The sequence below is a fragment of the Pinus tabuliformis genome, chromosome J (genome assembly GCF_031772625.1).
Source record: "Pinus tabuliformis cultivar Carrire ecotype Pingquan chromosome J, CPIR1, whole genome shotgun sequence".
In the NCBI taxonomy this organism is placed as follows: domain Eukaryota; kingdom Viridiplantae; phylum Streptophyta; class Pinopsida; order Pinales; family Pinaceae; genus Pinus; species Pinus tabuliformis.
Genome location: NC_142295.1, coordinates 28745342 through 28765346, shown reverse-complemented (window position 1 = coordinate 28765346; position 20005 = coordinate 28745342). Strand labels below are relative to the sequence as shown.

The 20005-nt window shown below is 39.7% G+C and overlaps 1 protein-coding gene across 2 annotated transcripts in view; it reads right to left on the bottom strand.

Annotated features, from left to right (window-relative positions):
- Positions 1 to 20005, bottom strand: part of LOC149225264 (membralin-like protein At1g60995) — a 180088-nt gene that overhangs the window by 6170 nt on the left and 153913 nt on the right. For both annotated transcript variants that reach the window (XM_089377036.1, XM_089377035.1), the window contains 2 exons: positions 2171 to 2287; positions 1909 to 1994 (listed from right to left, as the gene is read on the bottom strand). In XM_089377036.1, the coding sequence (XP_089233162.1) occupies positions 1909 to 1994; positions 2171 to 2287 (203 nt within the window). The remainder of the gene's footprint in view (positions 1 to 1908; positions 1995 to 2170; positions 2288 to 20005) is intronic.

Below are 20005 nucleotides of genomic sequence, written 5' to 3'. Positions count from 1 at the left end.
AAGATCACAATGTTGAGGGAACCCCTTGGTCAGTGGAGAATTTCAAGTATCTTTACCTCATCCATGAATTGTTTCGTAAAGGTTCTCAAATTTCAGATTCAAGACTCAATTAGTGAGGAGTGAACGTCTGCTTGCAAATTGTAATTCATTAATTACAATTCCTCCATCCACTTATAACCCAAATATATTGGTGATCCAAAACTAACTGCTGGCATGATTCAAGATTGGTGTTTGTGAGTCTGTCACCAAACCTCATGTTTTCCTGCAGAAGATTGAATCTGAGTTGAGACTGCCCATTGGGATTCCGTCCAAAACAATATCCAGACCTATGTTATCAAAATTCAGAGTTGTCAAAGTTTCAAACAATTGTATGAGCTGGGACTAGTGAGACAAAACCAATAGCAAGGCAAGTGGGTTAGTTTTTTATTTTTACTTTATTTTTTTGTGGGGAGGGGGGTGGTGGTGTTGCAAATAAGGTTGAAGGATTACAAATGTCAAGGAGATCACGAGTAAGAAGGGAAGGGGAGGGATGATAAGGAGAGGGGTTAGGCCCTGATGGCAGTAGGGAGGTGGGGTGGAATGGAGAAAAGGACATGAAGCATGGAAAGGGCATGATGGTATTCTTAGTCTACAATATATGTGACAAAAGAATGGTCGATCTACCCTGAAATCATACCAAAGAAATTGCACATGGTGGGTCAATGGCAAACAAGCTCAAGTAATAGCAATTTGAAACCCCAAATTGACTTGAGCAATGGTGGCTATAGATCGAGTGATGATGGCTCAAAACTCCAATAAATCTCAGGCAATGGCAACTACAAGAACGAAAAGTGATCGACAGCTACAAACTTGAGAAGTGATCATGATTAGTAGCTTGAATCTGAAGGCCGATTCAAGGAGTGAAGGTACCATAGGCTCAAGGAGTAATGACAGCCCAAGGAGCATCAACTTCAAATAGAACTCCCTCAAACTTGGTGTGAGAACTCCAAAAAGCTTTGAAGCTCTAAACTTGCACACAAGGCCTCCACTAATGGCTAGCGTGTGTAGGAAAGAAACACAAATTCATTGAAAGAAAATAAAAGCAAGAAATCCAACAGTAAGGATAAATGAGACATCAATGGTTCAAACTTTTAACTTCTTTAGTTCTTATTGTTACTCAAATCTTTTTATTTATTTATTTATTTCTTGCTCATGAACAGTCAAAAAATTATTTTATATAAGAAATCTAATATTATAGTATAAGATGTGCACACTATTCTATGAGAATAAAACCTCAAATGTTGAGTAGTTACTGCTTATATAGTTGTAGTTCATAAACAAAAATAAGGACACACCCCATCCCTTCAACCAAAAAGGATTGTGATCAAAATAGTATTCAGCTACTTGAGACATTGATGAATCGGTCGCAACAATCCACTGCATTTCACACTTACTACAAGATCCTTACCATTTCCCATTAAATTAGTACGATAAATTTGTTTCTTGCATAATTTTGAGGCCAAAATACCCATTTCCTTTCACAGACTTTTCTTCTTTCCCTACAAATTTTATCAAAAGAACAACTCTGACTCGATTTTAGCCCATAGCTAAGAGGAATCACATTCACCTGTCTTTATGCAATAAAATTATGTGACTCTCTCTCAACTTTGAAGAACTTCTATGAGCCACATGAATTGCTTATGTATTAAAAAGATGATGGTTGAGAAGTTATTTACACAAGTAATCATGAATTAAGGTCAACTAAGAAATACCAATATATATTATTGCATTGTCTCTCAGCATTGTTATGCGATAAAATAATGATGTTTCAGATGTAGTTTAAATAACTTTCATCAATCAAGGTCAAACTCAGAAGTAGCAACATATATCATTGCATACGAAAGACAGCAAATGAGAATACATACTTACAGGTACAAAAACAAGTGATTCAATCACATGAACAAAAATGAGTTGAAATGTTGGAAGATGATGACGTGCATGATGCTGAAGCTGAACTGCAAAATCCAGAAACAATTTTAGTAGAGAATATTTGCAAATAAATAATTCACGTGTAGTAAGCAAATATGCTATTTATAATTAAATGATTTCACAAATATTGGGCACAATAAATGATCTTTAGAAGAACAGTCATGTAAAAATAGACAAGGTTAGGATGATTCAAGATCAACACCTGTGAACTTAAGCATGCGTGATTGAGTCTCCCTAAGAGTAAATGACACTGACATTGTGGTGGTGAAAAAGACGAACAATGACATCAACAGCACCCCACATTTTGATACAAGATAGTCTGCAATTGCATAGAAAAGTAAATGTTACACAGATGATAACATGTCATAATGCCTCTGTAATATCAAAGAGAAGTCTAAAGGAAAAAGGGTTTAGGTAGGTGCATTTCCCTTCTCCAATCTTCATGCATACTGAAATCCCAACAAGACCATACAATTCGAAGTCAACTAGCAAATAGGTTCTCATCATCAATCATTCTTTTGATATAAATCATTGAAACAACAAGAAGAAAAATACATAGAGACAACTTACCCAATCTGAGAGGTGCAAATACTACTCTGTTATGACTACATGTAAATAGAATTGACACCTTTCTAATTTGAGTATAAAAATGCAAAACTCTTAGGATTAATCAACTTTAAAAACTGTTGAATTTCTAGTGCAATCAAGACTAGTATAGTTTTTCACAATTGATAACTACTTCTAATGATTTAATCAGTCTTCTTTTAGCATTCCAATCATTAAGCAGCTATACATGAAAAACTTCAACCATATACTTTTATCAATAGAGCAATAGAGATCACAGTAAACAGTAGAACAAGAGACGAGACACCAGAATTAGGCTCACAGCCAGGGCAAAACCCACAAGGGGAAAACCCAACCAATCTTTCCTTATGATATAGAAATTCTGTTAATCAATAGTACATCAGAATATTCTAACAATATTATAAATCTGACCTCAACAAATACCAAGTCAAACCAGTCAACGAAGAGAGAGAAAGAGTCAATTCTGGTCAGAGTCTGATCGGCTGCAGAAGGGCCGAATTTTGGCCTGTGGAAGATAGTCAAACTCAGTCAATGAACTTCTGAAATATTTGGTTAAAGTCACAGGTTTGACATGTGGTAAACGTGCCTAGAACAGAGATGAAAATGTTGTCAAACAGGGTCAAAGTCTTCCTGAAATGCTCGGCCTCCAAGACAGTCAAAGAGTTCACTCAAAGCAGAAGTGATCTCCCCAAGTCAACACTGGTCAAACAGAAGATAGTCTGGTCAACGCAGAACAGATTCTCCTTTTGATTCCTTCACACGTGTGGATGTCTCTCTATTTCAGATCAAATTGATGTGTGATGTGATGTGTCCAAATGATCTCCAACGGAGTCATTTTTATGTGATTTTAGAGGTGTCATTTCTCATGTGGGGCCGACTTGACCTTCTTAGACTGACTTGACCTTCTTAGGCCGACTTGGTCAAACATGAAAATTTGAAGTTTCTCCATCATTTTGCCAATGAAAACACTGACCATAGCTACCCAATTTGTCAACACTCCCTCTTAGCTAGGGAGGTATTTTTCATTCTCTCTCAAGATCAATCACCCCAACCAATCCATAGGTCTCTTGGCCCACAGCCTAAGGGAGAGATCATCAATACAAATTCTTCTCCCTCTGCCAAGATCAATCTCCCCGACCAATCCATAGGTCTCACAGCGTAGAACCTAAGGGAGAGATCATCAGTCTCATCATAAGGAAAGATACATAGCATCCACCACAACAAGTCCGATCAATCAATGAGGCTAAACCAATCCTATGTACAAGGTACATCTCCCCGACCACAAACAAAGTCTCTCAACCCATAGCCTAAGGGAGGAATCCCTATCTCAATCCCCGACCACAAACAAGGCCTCTCAGCCCATAGCCTAAGGGAGAGAATTGAAAATCAATCTCTGCGACCAGTCCATAGGTCTCTTGGCGCACAGCCTAAGGGAGAGATCACAAACTTAATGCCTCAGAAACAAGCTCCCCAACCAGACTCACTGGCCTCTTGGTCAACTAACCTAAGGGAGTGACAATCTTCCTGACCAATCCATAGGTCTCTTGACACACAACGCAAGGAAGATTGTCAATCATGTGATGTTGGACAATCAATGTGCTCTCTATCTCAAAGAGGGGTTCTCAACAACTCCAAGTTGTTCTCTGAAATAAGCAAACTTGCACAATGGCTTGGTCAATACATCAGCAACTTGATCAGTAGGGACATACTTGAGCCTCACAGCTCCCCTTTGGACAATATTTTGGATGTAATGATACTTGATCTCAATGTGCTTTGATTTGTCATCGAACACTGGGTTCTCAAAAAGCTTCACACAACTTTGATTATCACAATATATAATGGTTGATTCCAACACTTGAACAAACAAACCAGCAAACAGCTTTCAAAGCCACACAACTTTACACCAAGATGAGCATGCAACTATATAGTCAATTTCCACCGTACATTGATCAATATATGCTTGCTTTCTACTAGACCATGAAATCATAGTGGAGCCCAAGCCAAAACAAAATCTAGAGGTGCTCTTTCTATCATCAAAGCTTCCATCCCAATCAACATCAGTGAATCATTGCAACTTCCATTCTCCATTAGAGGCATTTCATACCATATTTAATGGTACCACGCAAGTATCTCAATATATGTTTAGTTGCAACTTAGTGCACATGTCGGGGCTCAACCAAGAATTGGCTCTTCGTGTTCACGACATAGTAAATATCAATTATGGCGTTCACAAGATAATTCAATGAGCCAATCAATTTACGATACATAGAGGGATCAATCAAATCAGAGTCATAGTCCCAAATCTTCTTCAAATTTGTCACCATAGGAGTGTCCATGGACTTGCAGTCCATCGTGCCAAATCTCTAAAGGATCGTAATCAGTGTTCCATGGGGATGTGTCCCATGGGGTGGGTCGCACTTCCTTGCTCCCCCACACTCCTAGGATGGGGAAACTCCTGGGGAAATGTTTTCCCGCATCCCTTTTTTGGGGAAACTCCTAGGGAAATGTTTTCCCGCATCCCTTTTTTGGGGAAACTCAAGGAAACTCTGGGTGGGGACTATTGCCGCTCAAAGTATCAAGGGGGTCATAGAGGGGCACTTGCTAGGTCAAGGGAAACAATGAAACTAAAGCCCACTATCACCACAGCTAAAGCTTCCTACTCTTTACGGACTTTCACCGACGGGAGGAGACCTGATATATAGAGAATCACTTATGAAGGATAGATCATCTAAGATTGTGTGAAGTGATCTCGAAGACACTTTCCTAGGCGAGGTTCAAGAATGGGACTTGCTTGCTTCTTAAGAAAGGTACAAAGCTTTCTAGGAAAAGGGGAAGAGGATTTAAGGGCTAGGTTTGAGGAGTGTGAATTGTAAAAGAGCTTCCAAAGCCCTATAATCCTTGTTGAACTTGGTTTCCCAAGTGGTTTTTGAAGAGTTGACTTTTGAAAGGTATGGGACCACGCGAGACCAAGTGGACCCAGGTTAGGTCAAGATGAAGGAGTTTACCAACCGATGATAGACATGACCTAAACAAGTAGGAGAAGGGGATCAAAGAATTGATTTTCAATTGAAGGTGCAAAGTGTTCCCTATGAGGAACTAGCCTAAGGACACTTAGGAAAAAACCAATCTCGAGGATAGGGCTTAGGATATCTCACAACCCCACCATCAGAATTCCCTCAAATTTGGAGGAGGCATAGGAGACACACCGGCGCAATATAGGCCAAGAGATTGAAGTTTTTCTATGGGTGGTTTGTCGGTAAAATGATGCCCTAGGAGCCCTAATGTGGTTATACCTAGAATAAAGAAAGAGAGGTGAAGAAAAATAATTCTTTTAAGTGATCACCTTATGGTGGACGAGTGCCTAAGACTTTGGGGAGATTTGAGTCAAGACGAATATGAAAATGGACTTCGTTTCTAGGTCAAGGAAGAGCTAAGATCAACTTTGCTTGTCATTAGAGTTAGGAGAGTGACCTTGAAAGCTTTTATACTTCGTTTTGCAAGGTAAGGTGGCTTGTCAAAATAAATTCAACCATAGAATTATCCCTAGGAGAATTCGTTCAACATACATGTCCCATACATAGAGATATGCTATATAAAAACATAATTCCACAATTTTTCAGTAAATGAATGCAGCGATTAGCCCTAGTATAGTGAAAATCTCATCATCAATGCATGTGACAAAGTAAAAGAATAAATACCATTAAATTTGTACTTACATGTAAGAGAATATCTCCAACTACCAATAAACTTGCCAATCATGAAGCTCCAAGATAAGAAAAGACAATCCATACATCAAAATTCATCCATGCTCCAAAATTTTGTCCACCAAAAAGAAATACCGAAAATCTCAAGAGAGATACAAGTCCAAACCAAGTGATGATACAAAATGAACTCACGTCTCTCCTATTTATACACTCATTAGGAGTTCAAATTACCTAAGAGCCTACATTAGCCCATCAACTAAAATAATGTGCAAATAACTATCTTTTGGTGACAAGCCCACCAAACTAGCTCATAAACAAAATAATAAGCCTCCCAAGAGGTCGAATAATCAATAATGCATGTCGCTAGGCTCTCTAAGAGACTTGGTGAAGTCCATAAGGGCCAAAATGATGAACTAGACTTCCAAAAGTAATGGACAATGGGTTGGCCCCTTGTTCTCCACATAATAAACCTGTTGTGCTCCCACTGGCTGTGAAGGCACACAAATGACCTCATGGGTCTCCAAGTGAGTCGAAGATACCTGTAGACCATTTGTAAGGGCTCAAATGATGGTGTAAGTGATGCCACATCAGCATACAATTCATGGACCATCTGCTAAGCACATGGTACAATAGCAGGCCTAGTTGAGAAAAGGTGAACCAGGTGCATCTTCCTCGTCCAATAAGTGAATCTCGAGCAATCTCTGAACGTTTTTGGGGATCCATGGAGTGTTGGTTACTGTTGTGGAGGCCCATGGCTCTCAACACACACCCTACATGTGCCAATGTAGCCCTCTGGAAGGTTAGGACCCAGTATACAGCGACAAACACAAGATGGAGACCACCTGCAATCCTGCATAAGATCCAATGCGTCCCCTAGCCTTCCAGTACAACAAGTCATCAAGGAATACAAGTAAAAGAGATTACATACCATGGACAACATGTGGGGACTTCATAATGGCATGCCCTTCCATAATGGGCTTTGGATTGTGCTAATGTCCCCAAGCTCCAAATGGGGTTAACCAAGTATACCATTAGGTGGTTTATACTTCTAAAGGGGATAATATGTCCAATGTACATCATTTAAATGGTGGTGGCATGTGATAAAGAGATGAATGGAGTAGGGAATGAAAAGGGGCAACCCTGAGCCACATGCTATGGTACAAGGGTAGCTAGAAAAAGGGAAGCCCACACTTGGATATATAATGTATAGGAGGGAGTAGTCGTGGTACATGAGTTTCCTCGACCTTGATTTTTCCATCCTTCTTTTTATGCTTTTTGCCTTTTATGATTTTTTTTAATTAACTACTTGGGGCTCAAGGGGGAAGAGCATGATGTGTGAGATATAACAGTGGCTATCCCTTTTAAGGTAGGGTGGTTCATTGCCCACCAGGGGTTGGGACAATCATGGGTTCCTAAATGATAGAGGTTCATTTAGGGCCTATAGGAACTAGGGTGATGGCCATGATGATGGGGTAGAGCTCATGTATTAGTTTTTGCCCACGTGATGAATGTGTTTGTCCCAACCATCTTTTGCATTTTGTGGTACATTTTTCTATTGAATGTGGCCAATTATGCTTTTGCTTTTCTTTTCAGCTGTATCAACCTTCAAGGCGTCATTCCAAGCATGACCCAAGGTGTGGGCAAGGGGAAGGGGAAAGCTAACCCTATGTGGACCCAGGTGGGAGAAATGATCAATGGGGTTCTCATGAGTGAAAAGGGGGCAATATATGTGGATGAGGGAGCGGGACCACGCAACCAAAATCAATGTTTCCCATAAAGTACCATCCCTAAAGCCAAAGGGTCAGTAAAATAGATCGCACGGGACTAGAATCCAATGCTAACATCCAAAAGGGGTCTAGGGAACAAGAGCACAGACCTATCTCATTCTTTCCCCTGAATCCCTCCATTAATCCATGCCCAGAGTTGTCCATGATAAGCAATCTATAATACTCAATTACCAAATAACAAGGCATACCTTTAGGTTCAGGAGGCCCACCTTCAAACATACAATCATTGCAAATGGGTTAGGGATCACATTGCTGGCTCAGGTGGCGGAGAAGTGGCACAATGAGCTAGTTGGTGGCTACAAGGGGTTGTTGGCTACTAGCTAAGGACCATCTTGGAGAATAATTTTCTCCTAGGGATATCACCCACAAAATGGTGGGTAACATTTAGCTCCAACTAGGACGTGATCTCTTCAAGAAGTGGACGAAGCTACTCTAATGGGAGGTCATGAGAACTCCAGCAATCTCTCGGTTGCCATAGACCTATTACATGCACATATCAACGATTGAACCCATGGGGCAGCATGTTTTTCACGGTGCCTTATGATCACCCATGCTTAGTGTTAGGCCGTAAAATCAACAAAAAAATAAAATATGCAAATTTTAATTTAAATGCAACTAATCTACCATGAGAAATATCATTTGATGTTAGTTCTAATGAAAAATCAACATGCAATGCATCCTATTCTACCATGCATATGATACAATATCCAGTCTCGAGGAAAGGAGTGATACAACTTAATTTGACTGGCTCAGGCCAAAGTTTGTCGTTGAGTAGCAATGTAATAATAGTCCTCCCCCATGAATCTTGACAGCGTTGGGTCTCTATCAACCAAGACCAAGTCCCCGTCCTTATATTCCTTTTTAGGCTTCCACTTTCTGCTCATTTTAGAAATTGGTCGTTTGAGAATATGGACTTCTTAAGTCGGGAGAATAGGAGAAGGCTTCGCAAGTTCATGTGTTTCGTAATATGGTCTAGGCTTGATCACATGAGATAGGTAGGTGGATTCCCTATAAAGGACAAAAGGGGTTCCATCAAACTGCGGGATGGTAGCATATGATAAGTCCATTTGAACATGACCCCCAACGGTAGCCCACCATTTCCTAGATAATAGTGTTCCCCATACATTAGGAATATCAATGACAACAACATCCATGAGAAGTGATATGTCGGGGTTCATAGCCAAAGAAACCTTAAGGTCTTTTATGAGACCTTCCACCTCCACAGGCTTGGAGTTAAAACCACATACCTTCTTATATGGCCAAATGACGTTGAGACCCAATTGCTTCATAACTTTTAAGGGCATGATATTGGTAGAAGCCCCTGAGTCTAGCATACAATTGTGTAAGAAGAGGTCATTGATAGCCAAAGTGAGCATAAATGGTTCATACCCAGGGTTTCGATAAGGAATATGAATGTTTTGCAATTCTTCGGGTAATTCTTCTCCCTGAATACCTAGGGACTTCTTGATTCGTTGTTGTTGCTTCGGAAATTTCGCAATCTCTTTCAAAGGAACAGGTATGGTTATTTTTCCTATGACAACCCCTATGTCAATGTCAAGTTCAGCCTCTTTTTCTTTCTCTTTCTTCTTGATGTTTTCCTTCCTTGGAGGATCCTTTTTTGAATTGGCTTTGGTTGGGGGATCTTTCTTGGCAGGAATTTCAGGGAGAGACCTTGCCTGCGCAATGAGTCTTCTTTAGATGGTTCCTTAGAGGTTGTAGGGTCTTTGTTATTTTCCTTTCATGAATATTGGACCCCTTTAAACCTTCCCTTGCTATCAGAGTTAAGAATGGATTCTTCCCTTTCTCCCTTAAGGGTGACGTCACTAATGGGAGGGTGCGTGTAAAAACCCCCACAAAAATGTTGAAGATGTCATATTCCAGAAGGTTAGCTTGCTCATCAATTTCTTCATCCTCACTCTCTCCCTCTTCACTTCCCTCACCCTCAGAAGATGGGTCTAGCTTAACAGCATTAGTTGGAGCCAAAGTGCTTGGGAATTGAGATGAGCTTGGCCTATCTTCTTAACTTTGATTTTTGGGAAAGGATTTTCCTTTTAAGATATAACTAGATTTTTGAGCCCTTTCCAAGGCAGTGATTTCATTCATGATAACCCTGTCACGTGTGTTGGCTTCTTCAGTGAATTTCTCCATTTTCTTGAGGATGGCAAAGAGGGTTTCTTCATGTTGATCTTTGCACTTTCCTTCTTGACCTAGGCTTTAGCTCTAGGGTCACAAGTCACATCCACCTTCGCGATTCATAGGTTTTCTTCAACTTCCATTGCTATCTCTTTGGCTTCAGCCAATGTGGAAGGTTTCTTATCCCTTAATACATAGGTTAAGTGGCCACACACAGCTTTTATGAATTCATCAAGAATATTAGCTTCAGATGGTTTCAAATGATCAAGTATATCCTTGACTATCCTATCAAATTTTCGAATGAATTCCCATACGTCTTCCCTCCCCTTGGTTATTTGATAGCAATTTTCAATGTTAAAAGGTTCCTTGGGCATTGCATGACCACCTCTTCAAGAATAGGTCTTCAAAGTCGTCAGAGTCTTCTATGTATGTTGGGGGAAGGCCAAGGTACCATTCTCTCGCTTGTCCTTCAAGCAATAAAGCAAAAAGCATCATGAGCCTATCTTCATCGAAGATCATTCTAGGGGACATCTACCAATAGAATTCCTCAATGAAGCCATGGGCAATCCAAGCAACATCCCCTTTGAACTTGGGTAACCATCCATTATATCTTTTAGGTAATAGTTTGGGATCATCACTCAATTTCAAAGGAGAAAAGACACTGTGGTCTTCTTTTGGGTCAGTGTTAGAACGAGATGGCATCTTTGGGAATGGATCACTAACTTTCTCAAATTCAGGGAGAAGTGTGGTTCAAATCAATGTTCCACCAAGACTCGGGGACGGGGAGACGCACAAGGGGGACGTGTGGGAGTACCCTCAAATTTTAGGGAAATTTAGGGGGGATGGGAGGATGTCGGGGTATATAATTATTTTTTCTTTTTTAATATATATATATATTTCAAATTCATATTCAATAATGAAAGCATAAAGACAATGATGCACACATAACTGAATTAAGTAATGAAATACATTGATGCATACTCATCATCCTTACTAATACATACATGATTCATCCATAGACCACGAGATTCAATAATGGAATACTCTAATCCATATTCATCATTCATTATTCACCATTCTAGAATCTACATTGATTTAAAAATTAAATTTATCATTCATCATTCTAGATTCTAAATTGATTTAAAATTAAAATTCATCATTCATCATTTTAGAATATAATTAGTAGTAAGCAAAATAGACTATAATAGATACTGAAATCTGAAGATTGGAATAGTAAAAATGATATAACTAAAACTAAAAAACAGTGGAGTGACAAGTCTAAAAGTCACTCTAAAGTACATAGAGGGCTTGGTGCTCTTGATTAAATACTAATTCCATACCCTTGTACATGACAAAATGCAATGGAAACATTGCAATCCATCAAATCTTGAATTCTTGAAAAACTGTTAAGTCTGTTGGATTTTGAGTGAGATCTAAAATTGTACTTTCTCCATATGAAATCCAATGAGGTCGGAACCACTCTCAAACATCCTGAGTCATTTCATGGTAATGTTAAAAATTTAAGTAAAAGGATGAAAATGAAAGATAAAGGAGAATGTCACTTTTACTTTAAGAATTTAACATTACCATGAATTGCATAGCATTAGTAGGCCAATATGATCAAATACTAGGTTTCCACTATCATAAATCATTGTTTACAAGCAAATTTAAGGGGGGACGCATAGCCCATTTTGAGGGCATCCCCCACACTGGGGAAACGTCCCCCCTACGTCTCCCCATGTCTCCCTAAAAGGGGGACGTGGGGAAACGTTTCCCTAAGCGTCCCCCTGTCCCGAGTGCAAGCCCAACCCTGGGGAACGCGTCCCCATGGAACACTGGTTCCAAAAGGTGATGGAGTTCGTTCTCCCCTTTTTACAATAGCTCTTGTTAAAGGAGGAATGTTGTCGCCTTCAAGTAAACTAGGGGTTTGGAGTCTGGACAATGAGTGGAGTCGCCAAAGGAATGCTTATAGATGTCGTGAATGAATCAATTCCTCAATGATTCACTACGGAGGTAGACCTTCTTCCTCCCTGGCAACGGCACCAAAATGTTACCACTCAAACTAGCAGGGGGGTCCTAGAGGGGAACTTGCTAGGTCAAGAGAAACAATGAAGCTAAAACCCACTATCACCACAGCTAAAGCTTCCTACTCTTTATGGACTTTCACCGATGGGAGGAGACCTGATATATAGAGAATCACTTATGAAGGATAGATAAGCTAAGATTGGTGTGATGTGATCTCGGGGACCCTTTCCTAGGGGAGGCTCAAGAACGGGACTTGCTTGCTTCTTAAGCAATGTACAAGGCTTTCTAGAAAAAGGGGATAACGATTTAAGGGCTAGGTTTAAGGAGTGTGAATTGTAAGGGAGCCCTATAATCCTTGTTGAACTTGGTTTCCCAAGTGGCTTTTTAAGAGTTGACTTCTCAGAGGTATGGGACCATGCAGGACCAAGTGGACCCAGGTTAGGTCAAGAGGAAGGAGTTTAGCAACCAATGATAGATATGACCTAAACAAGGAAGAGAAGGGGATCAAAGAATTGATTTTCAATTCATAGTGCAAAATGATCCCTATGAGGAACTAGCCTAGGGAAACTTAGGGAAAAAACAAATCTTGGGGCTAAGCCTTAGGATATCTCACAACCCCACCATCGGAATTCCCTCAAATTTGGAGGAGGCATAGGAGACACACCAGCGTAGTATAGGCCAAGATATTGAAATTTTTCTATGGGTGGTTTGTCGGGAAAATGATGCCCTAGGAGCCCTTATGTGGTTATACCTAGAATAAAGAGAGGTGAAGAAAAATAATTCTTTTAAGTGATCACCTTATGGTATACCAATGCCTAATCTTTTGGGGAGATTGGAGTCAAGACGAATATGAAAATGGACTTCGTTTCTAGGTCAAGGAGGCTCTAAGATCAACTTCGCTCATCATTAGAGCAAAGGAGAGTGACCTTGAAAGCTTTTATACTTCGTTTTGCAAGGTAAGGTGGCTTGTCAAGATAAATTCAACCACAAAATTATCCCTAGGACAATTTGTCCAACATACATGGCCCATACATAGAAATATGCTATATAGAAACAAAATTCCACAATTTCGCAGTAAATGCATGCAGCAACTAGCCCTCGTATAGCGAAAATTCCATCATCAATGCATGTCACAAAATAAAAGAATAAATTAAATTAAATTTCTACTTACATGTAAGAGAATATATCCAACCACCAATAAACTTGCCAATCATGAAGCTCAAAGATAAGAAAAGACAATCCATACATCAAAATTCATCCATGCTCCAAAATTTCGTGCACCGAGAAGGAATAGCGAAAATCTCAAGAGAGATACAAATCCAAGCCAAGTGATGATACAAAATAAATTCATGTCTCGCCTATTTATACACTCATTAGGAGTTTGAATTACCTAATTTGAACCTACATTAGCCCATCAACTAAAATAACTATCTTTTGGTAACAAGCCACCAAACTAGCTCATAAACAAAATAATAAGCCTCCCAAGAGATCGAATAATCAATAATGCATGTCGTTGGGCTCTCTAAGAGGTCTGTTGAAGTCCATTAGTGCCACAATGATGAATTGGACTTCCAAAGATAATGGACAAGGGTTGCCCCCCTGTTCTCCAAATAATGAACCTGTGGTGCTCCCACTAGTTGTGAGGGCACACAAGTGACCTCATGGGTCTCCAATTGAGTCGAAGATGCTTGTCAACCATCTGTAAGGGCTCAGATGATGGTGTAAGTGATGCCACGTCAACATACAAGTCCTGGGTGATCTACCATGTCATGGTACAATTGTGGGGCTGGCTAGGAAAAGGTGAACCAGGTGCATCTTCCTCATCCAATAAGTGAATCTCAAGCAATCTCTGAACATCTATGGGTATCCATGGAGTATTGTTTACTACTGTGGAGGCCCATGGCTCTCAACACACAAACTACATGTACCAATGTAGCCCTCTGGAAGGTTAGGACCCCGTATATGGAGACAAACCCAAGATGGAGACCACCTGCAATTTGCATAGGATCCAGTGCGTCCCATAGCCCTCCAGTACAACAAGACATCAAGGAAATCGAGTAAAAGAGCTTACAAACCATAGACAACATGTGGGGACTTCATAATGGCATGCCCTTTCATAATGGGATTTGGCATATGCTAATGTCTCCAAGCTCCAAATGGGGTTAACCAGGTATCCCATTAGGTGGTTTTTACTTCTGAAGGGGATAATATGTCCAAGGTACATCCTTTAAATGCTGGTGGCATGTGATAAAGAGATGAAAGGAGTAGGGAACGAAAAGGGGCAGTCCTGGGCCACATGCTAGAGTACAAGCGTAGCTAGAAAAAGGGAAGCCCACACTTGGGTATATAATGTATAGGAGGGAGCAATCGTGGTACATGAGTTTCCCCGACCTTGATTTCTCCACCCTTCTTTATATGCCTTTTGTCTTTTATGAATTTTCTTTGATTAACTACTTGGGGCTCAAGGGGGAAGAGCATGATGTATGAGATATAACAATGGATAACCCTTTTAAGGTAGAGCGGTTCATTGCCCACCACGGGTTGGGACAATCATGGGTTCCTAAATGATAAAGGAGGCTCATCTAGGGCCTGTAGGAACCAGGGCAATGGCCATGATGATGGGGTAGAGCTCATGTATTGGCTTTTGCCCACGTGCTAAATGTGTTTGTCGCAGCCATATTTTGCATTTTGTGGTACATTTTCCTGTTGAATGTGGCCAATTATGCTTTTGCTTTTCTTTTCAGCTGCATCAACCTACGGAGCATCATTCCAAGCCTGACCCAAGGTGTGGACAAGGGGAAGGGGAAAGCTAACCCTATGTGGACCCAGTGGAGGATTGTGGACCCAGGTGGGAGAAATGATCAATGGGATCATAATGAGTTTAAAGGGGGCAATATATGTGGATGAGGGAGTGGGACCATGCAACCAAAATTAGGGTTTCCCATGAAGTACCATCCCTAGAGCCAAAGGGTCAGTAAAAGAGATCCCATGGGACTAGAATCTAAGGTTAAGATCCAAAAGGGGTCTAGCGGACAAGAGCACAAACATAGCTCATTCTTTCCGTTGAATCCCTCCATTAATCCATGCCCAGAGGTGTCCATGATAAGCAAACTATAATACTCAATTACCAAATGACAAGGCATACCTTTGGGTTTGGGAGGCGCACCTTCAAACATACGATCATGGCAGATGGGTGAGGAACCACATGGTTGGCTCAGGTGGCGAAGAAGTGACACAATGAGCTAGTTGGTGGCTGCAAGGGGTTGTCGGTTGTCGGCTGAGGACCATCTTGGAGAATAATTTTCTCCTAGGGATATCACCCACAAAATGGTTCGTAACAGGGACGTTTTTCTGGTGATGCAAGAGGGACGTCTAGGTGTCCCTCCCAATTTTTTTGCTAATAACAATTAAAAACATAAAAAAATTACAAATTTAAATATTAAAAAAAAAACTAAAAAACTAAAAGATAAATTAAAACTTTAAAACATTTCTCATTAACCCTACTCGATTTTACCTTGTCGCCCGACATTTTCCTTTTGCAATCGCTCTACATTTTACCTTGCCACTCGAGATTTTCCATTTGTCATCACTCGACATTTTCTATCCGCAATTCGCTGCTATTCGGATTCACTGTCGACCAGGGGCCTGAGACATTTGGAGCTACGAATTTCACTTGTGACTTGGAGCCACTAGATTGGAGCTGTGATTTTCATTTTGCGACTTATAGCCACCGGATTGGAGCCGCAATTTTGGAGTGTGATTTATCATTTGGAGGTTGGAGCTGCAATTTATCATTTGACATTTTGTGACTTGGAGCTGCTGTCCAAACTTTTTGAGCCACTCAGCGGCCATTAGTGTTAGTATTTTTACCTCTTTTCTGTGTTTGTATTTTTTATTTTTTTTTTGATCTATAGTATATCGTGGTTTGTATATTAATGCATAATATTAAGGCCCATTGTCAAATGATGATTTTAGATGGAACATTGCATAATGTCAAATGATGGATTCAATTTAGTATTTTACTTTTAGATTTGCATTGATGATGATAGAAATGTCATACGATAATTTTGATTCATAATAGTCTAATACGAAATGATGATCATATTTAGATGAACATTTCATAATTATTAAGATTTACTATTTAATAATTTAGTTATTGACATATTTTTGGGATTTTATTTTTATATTTATATATTAAATTTTTAATAACTCTATATTTTGTATGGCTCTAACCCCCCCCCCCCCCGCCCCGTTTCCGCGAAATTTCTCTTATATATGTCCCCCATGTGCATATCCCAACTCCTGCATTTCCCCATCCAGGAAACTCGGTGGAACATTGATTGTAATAGTGTATTTGCCTTGGCCAACAAAAATTTTGTTAGGCTTTTGCCAAATTTACAATCCCAAATAGCAATGCATGAGACTAAGATCCCTCATTTCGAACTCATAAACCAACTCTCTCTTACACTAGACAATCAAAACTTCAGCCCTTGTCAGAAACAAATCATCTAGATGTAGCAGCAACATCAAGGGCTCTCCTTCAACAACTCTAAAGTACAAGTTTGAATCAGCATCGCTCGTCTTGAAGCCAAGACTCAACAAATAGCCATCAATACAAGAGTACCATGCACGAGGAGCCTGCTTCAACAAATACAGGGATTTCTTCAATTTGCAAACATGCATTTCTCTATCATGGACCTCAAACCCTTGAGGTTGTTCAATATAGATTTCCTCTTCAATGACCCCATTCAGAAAAGCAATCTTGACATCCATTTGATGTAATTTCCAATCTGCAATAGAAGCAAGAGCAATGGCAGATCTAATAGAAGCATACCTGGCAATGAGAGCAAATGTGTCTTCATAATCCTCTCCCTCTTTTTGGGAGAATCCTCGTACCACAAATCTTTTTTTGTATTTTTCGACACTTCCATCGGTTGCATGTTTAATTTTGTAAATCCATTTTGAAATCAAAACAGACTTTCCTTTAGGTCTTGGCATGAATTCGCAAACATCATTCTTCATTATAGATTGATATTCTTCAACCATAGTATCTTTCCAAACTTGTTCCTCAGCTGCTTCTTCATAGGTGGATGGCTCAGACTCAATAATCTTGCACATCATTGTTGCATAACCAGAGTACTTCTTTGGCTTCTTACCTTCTCTAAAAGTCCCATGAGGTGCAGCATGTACTTCGGCTTTCTTCAAAGTTCCTTCAAGCCAAGCAAGTCTCTTCCTAGTCTCAGGTACAGTGGTTCTTGGAGATTCAACAAGTTTGTCATCATCAGATTCTTCATGAGAGTCTTGATCCATCGGTTCAGTTTCTTTAGACTTTGATTCCACATTCTTCAGAGCCATCTATATCTCATCATCAGACTCCAAAGTGTGAACCTTTGGACTTTCAGAGAGCAACATCCTCATTAAATATATCATCCCTGCATGTTTCAATAAAACGTTGTCCTAGAACATAGACCCTAAAGGCCTAAAAGTTTTCATTGTAGCCAACAAACGTTCCTTTCTTCCTAGAAGGTTCCAACTTCGTCCTTTTCTATTTGGGCACATGAACATAAACAGGACAACCAATGATTCTTAAATGCTCAACATTTGGTCTTTCACCTGCGAAGACTTCTTCAAGAGTCTTATAGTCCAAATATTCGATGTGGACATCTATTTTGAACATAAACAATGGTTCTTGCAGCTTCTCCCCAATGAAACATGGGCATTTCTTAAGCATGAAGCATAGCCTTGGCAACTTCCATAATAGGTCTATTCTTCCTTTCAACAATTCCATTTTGTTGAGGATATAGGGAACTATCAACACCCTCTTAATTCCAATAACCTTGTGGAAAGAAATCAATTCCTTGGAAACATATTCTCCTCCATTGTCAGACCTCAAAGTCTTGATCCCTCTTATTGTCGCATTCTCAACTTCTGCTTTGAATTCAAGAAACTTTTCAAATACTTGATACTTGGATTTTAGAAGATAAATCTATGTTTTGCGAGAGTAATCATCAATGAAAGAGACATAATATGGATTTCCACCCAAGGTCTTGTTAGACATAGGCCCACAAAAATCAGAGTGCACAAGATCCAAGATTCCTCTGGATCTACTATCACTACTAGTACATCTTCCTTCAACATTATTTCCAAGGTCATAACCCTTACAAACCCCATCATGTTCAACTTTGAATTTTGGTACACCTTTAACAAGATCTTTCATTCTAGACAATGCTTTAAAATGAACATGAGCGTACCTTCGATGCCATAGTTCATAAAGATTAGTGGTGTTGTGTAGCAAGCCTTGAATTGAATGTCCAAGGAGATGATATAGGCCTCCAATTCGCACACCAATGACTTTGGCAAATTCAAGGGAGGCATCCTTCTTCCATACTAGAACTTGTCCATCCACAAAAGCAATTCTATATCCTTTATCCTCAAGATATGAAATAGACAACAAGTTCTTCAAACTAGGAACATATAAAATGTTGTTAATTGATACATTACCTCTTGATTCCAATTGGAAGGTTGACGAACCAATGTCCTTGACTTCATATTTGCCATTATCTCCAAGCTCAACCCTTTGAGCAATCTTCTTTTCGACCAATTCAGAGAGATGATCACAATTCTCTGTCATGTACCTAGAGGCACCACTGTCCACCAAACATACCTCATCATGACCTATAATGGAACTTGTAAAAGCAAAATAAAATGAGTATTCATGATCAGATTCATTCTTTCTAAGCCTCCTCTTGTGAGAGGATTCATTCAGGTCAACTGCAGAGGCATGATGCTTCTGTTTCCTCTTTCGATCTTCATTCCTTTGATAGTCATCCCTTTGATTCCTTTGAGGACATTGACCTTGATAGTGACCATATGCTTGGCAACAAAAGCATTGAACATTTGTCAGATCTTTTCTATCTCTTCTATCTTGAGAGGGAGGAGGAGGCCTTCTTTATAATGCAGATTCCCTTTTTCGAGCAGATCTTGAATTTGGCCTTCTACCAGAACTCCTTTACAATCTTCCAAAATTAGGTCTTCTTCTATTACTCTTAGAATGAGTTGCAAAAGCTTCTTCATTTGGATCTTCAATCCAGTCTCTAGAAAGGAGTCTTGATTCTTATTGAGTGCAGGCAACCCACAACTTATCAAATGAAGGTGCATTTTCTCTTCCACATATGCTTGATGCAAAAGGATCCCAAGATCTAGGCAAACCACCCAAAGCTACAACAACCAATAATTTGGCGAATACTTCTTCACTAATGGCCATGAGTTGATCTCTTATTTGAGAAATTCTAACAAAGTATGATGCCAAAGTATCAAGATCTGTCATGCTTGATCAACTAGTTTAGCGACTTTTCCTATAACAATGCCCAAAACCTTGCGCCTAGTAAGTCAATCCTAACCTTACATTCCCTGTAATTAGTAGCTCTTTCAACCTCGTTCTTTGTTTTCATGAAGGAATTCATAATGAAGAAGATGAAGATGACCAACCAAAAATCAAAAGATGTCGAATCCCAAACTCTTCAAGATGCTCTCAATGCTTCTTCAAGGTGATCCCACAACTCTTCCCTTCACCAAAGCTCTGATACCATGTTGAATTTCTAGTGCAATCAAGACTAGTATAGTTTTTCACAATTGATATTTGCTTCTAATGATTTAATCGATGTTCTTTTAACATTTCAATCATTAAGCAGCTATGAAAAAATTCAACCAAATACTTTTATCAATAGAGCAATAGAGATCACAATAAATAGTAGAACAAGAGAGAAGAAACACCCGAGTCAAGCTCACAGCTAGGGCAAAACC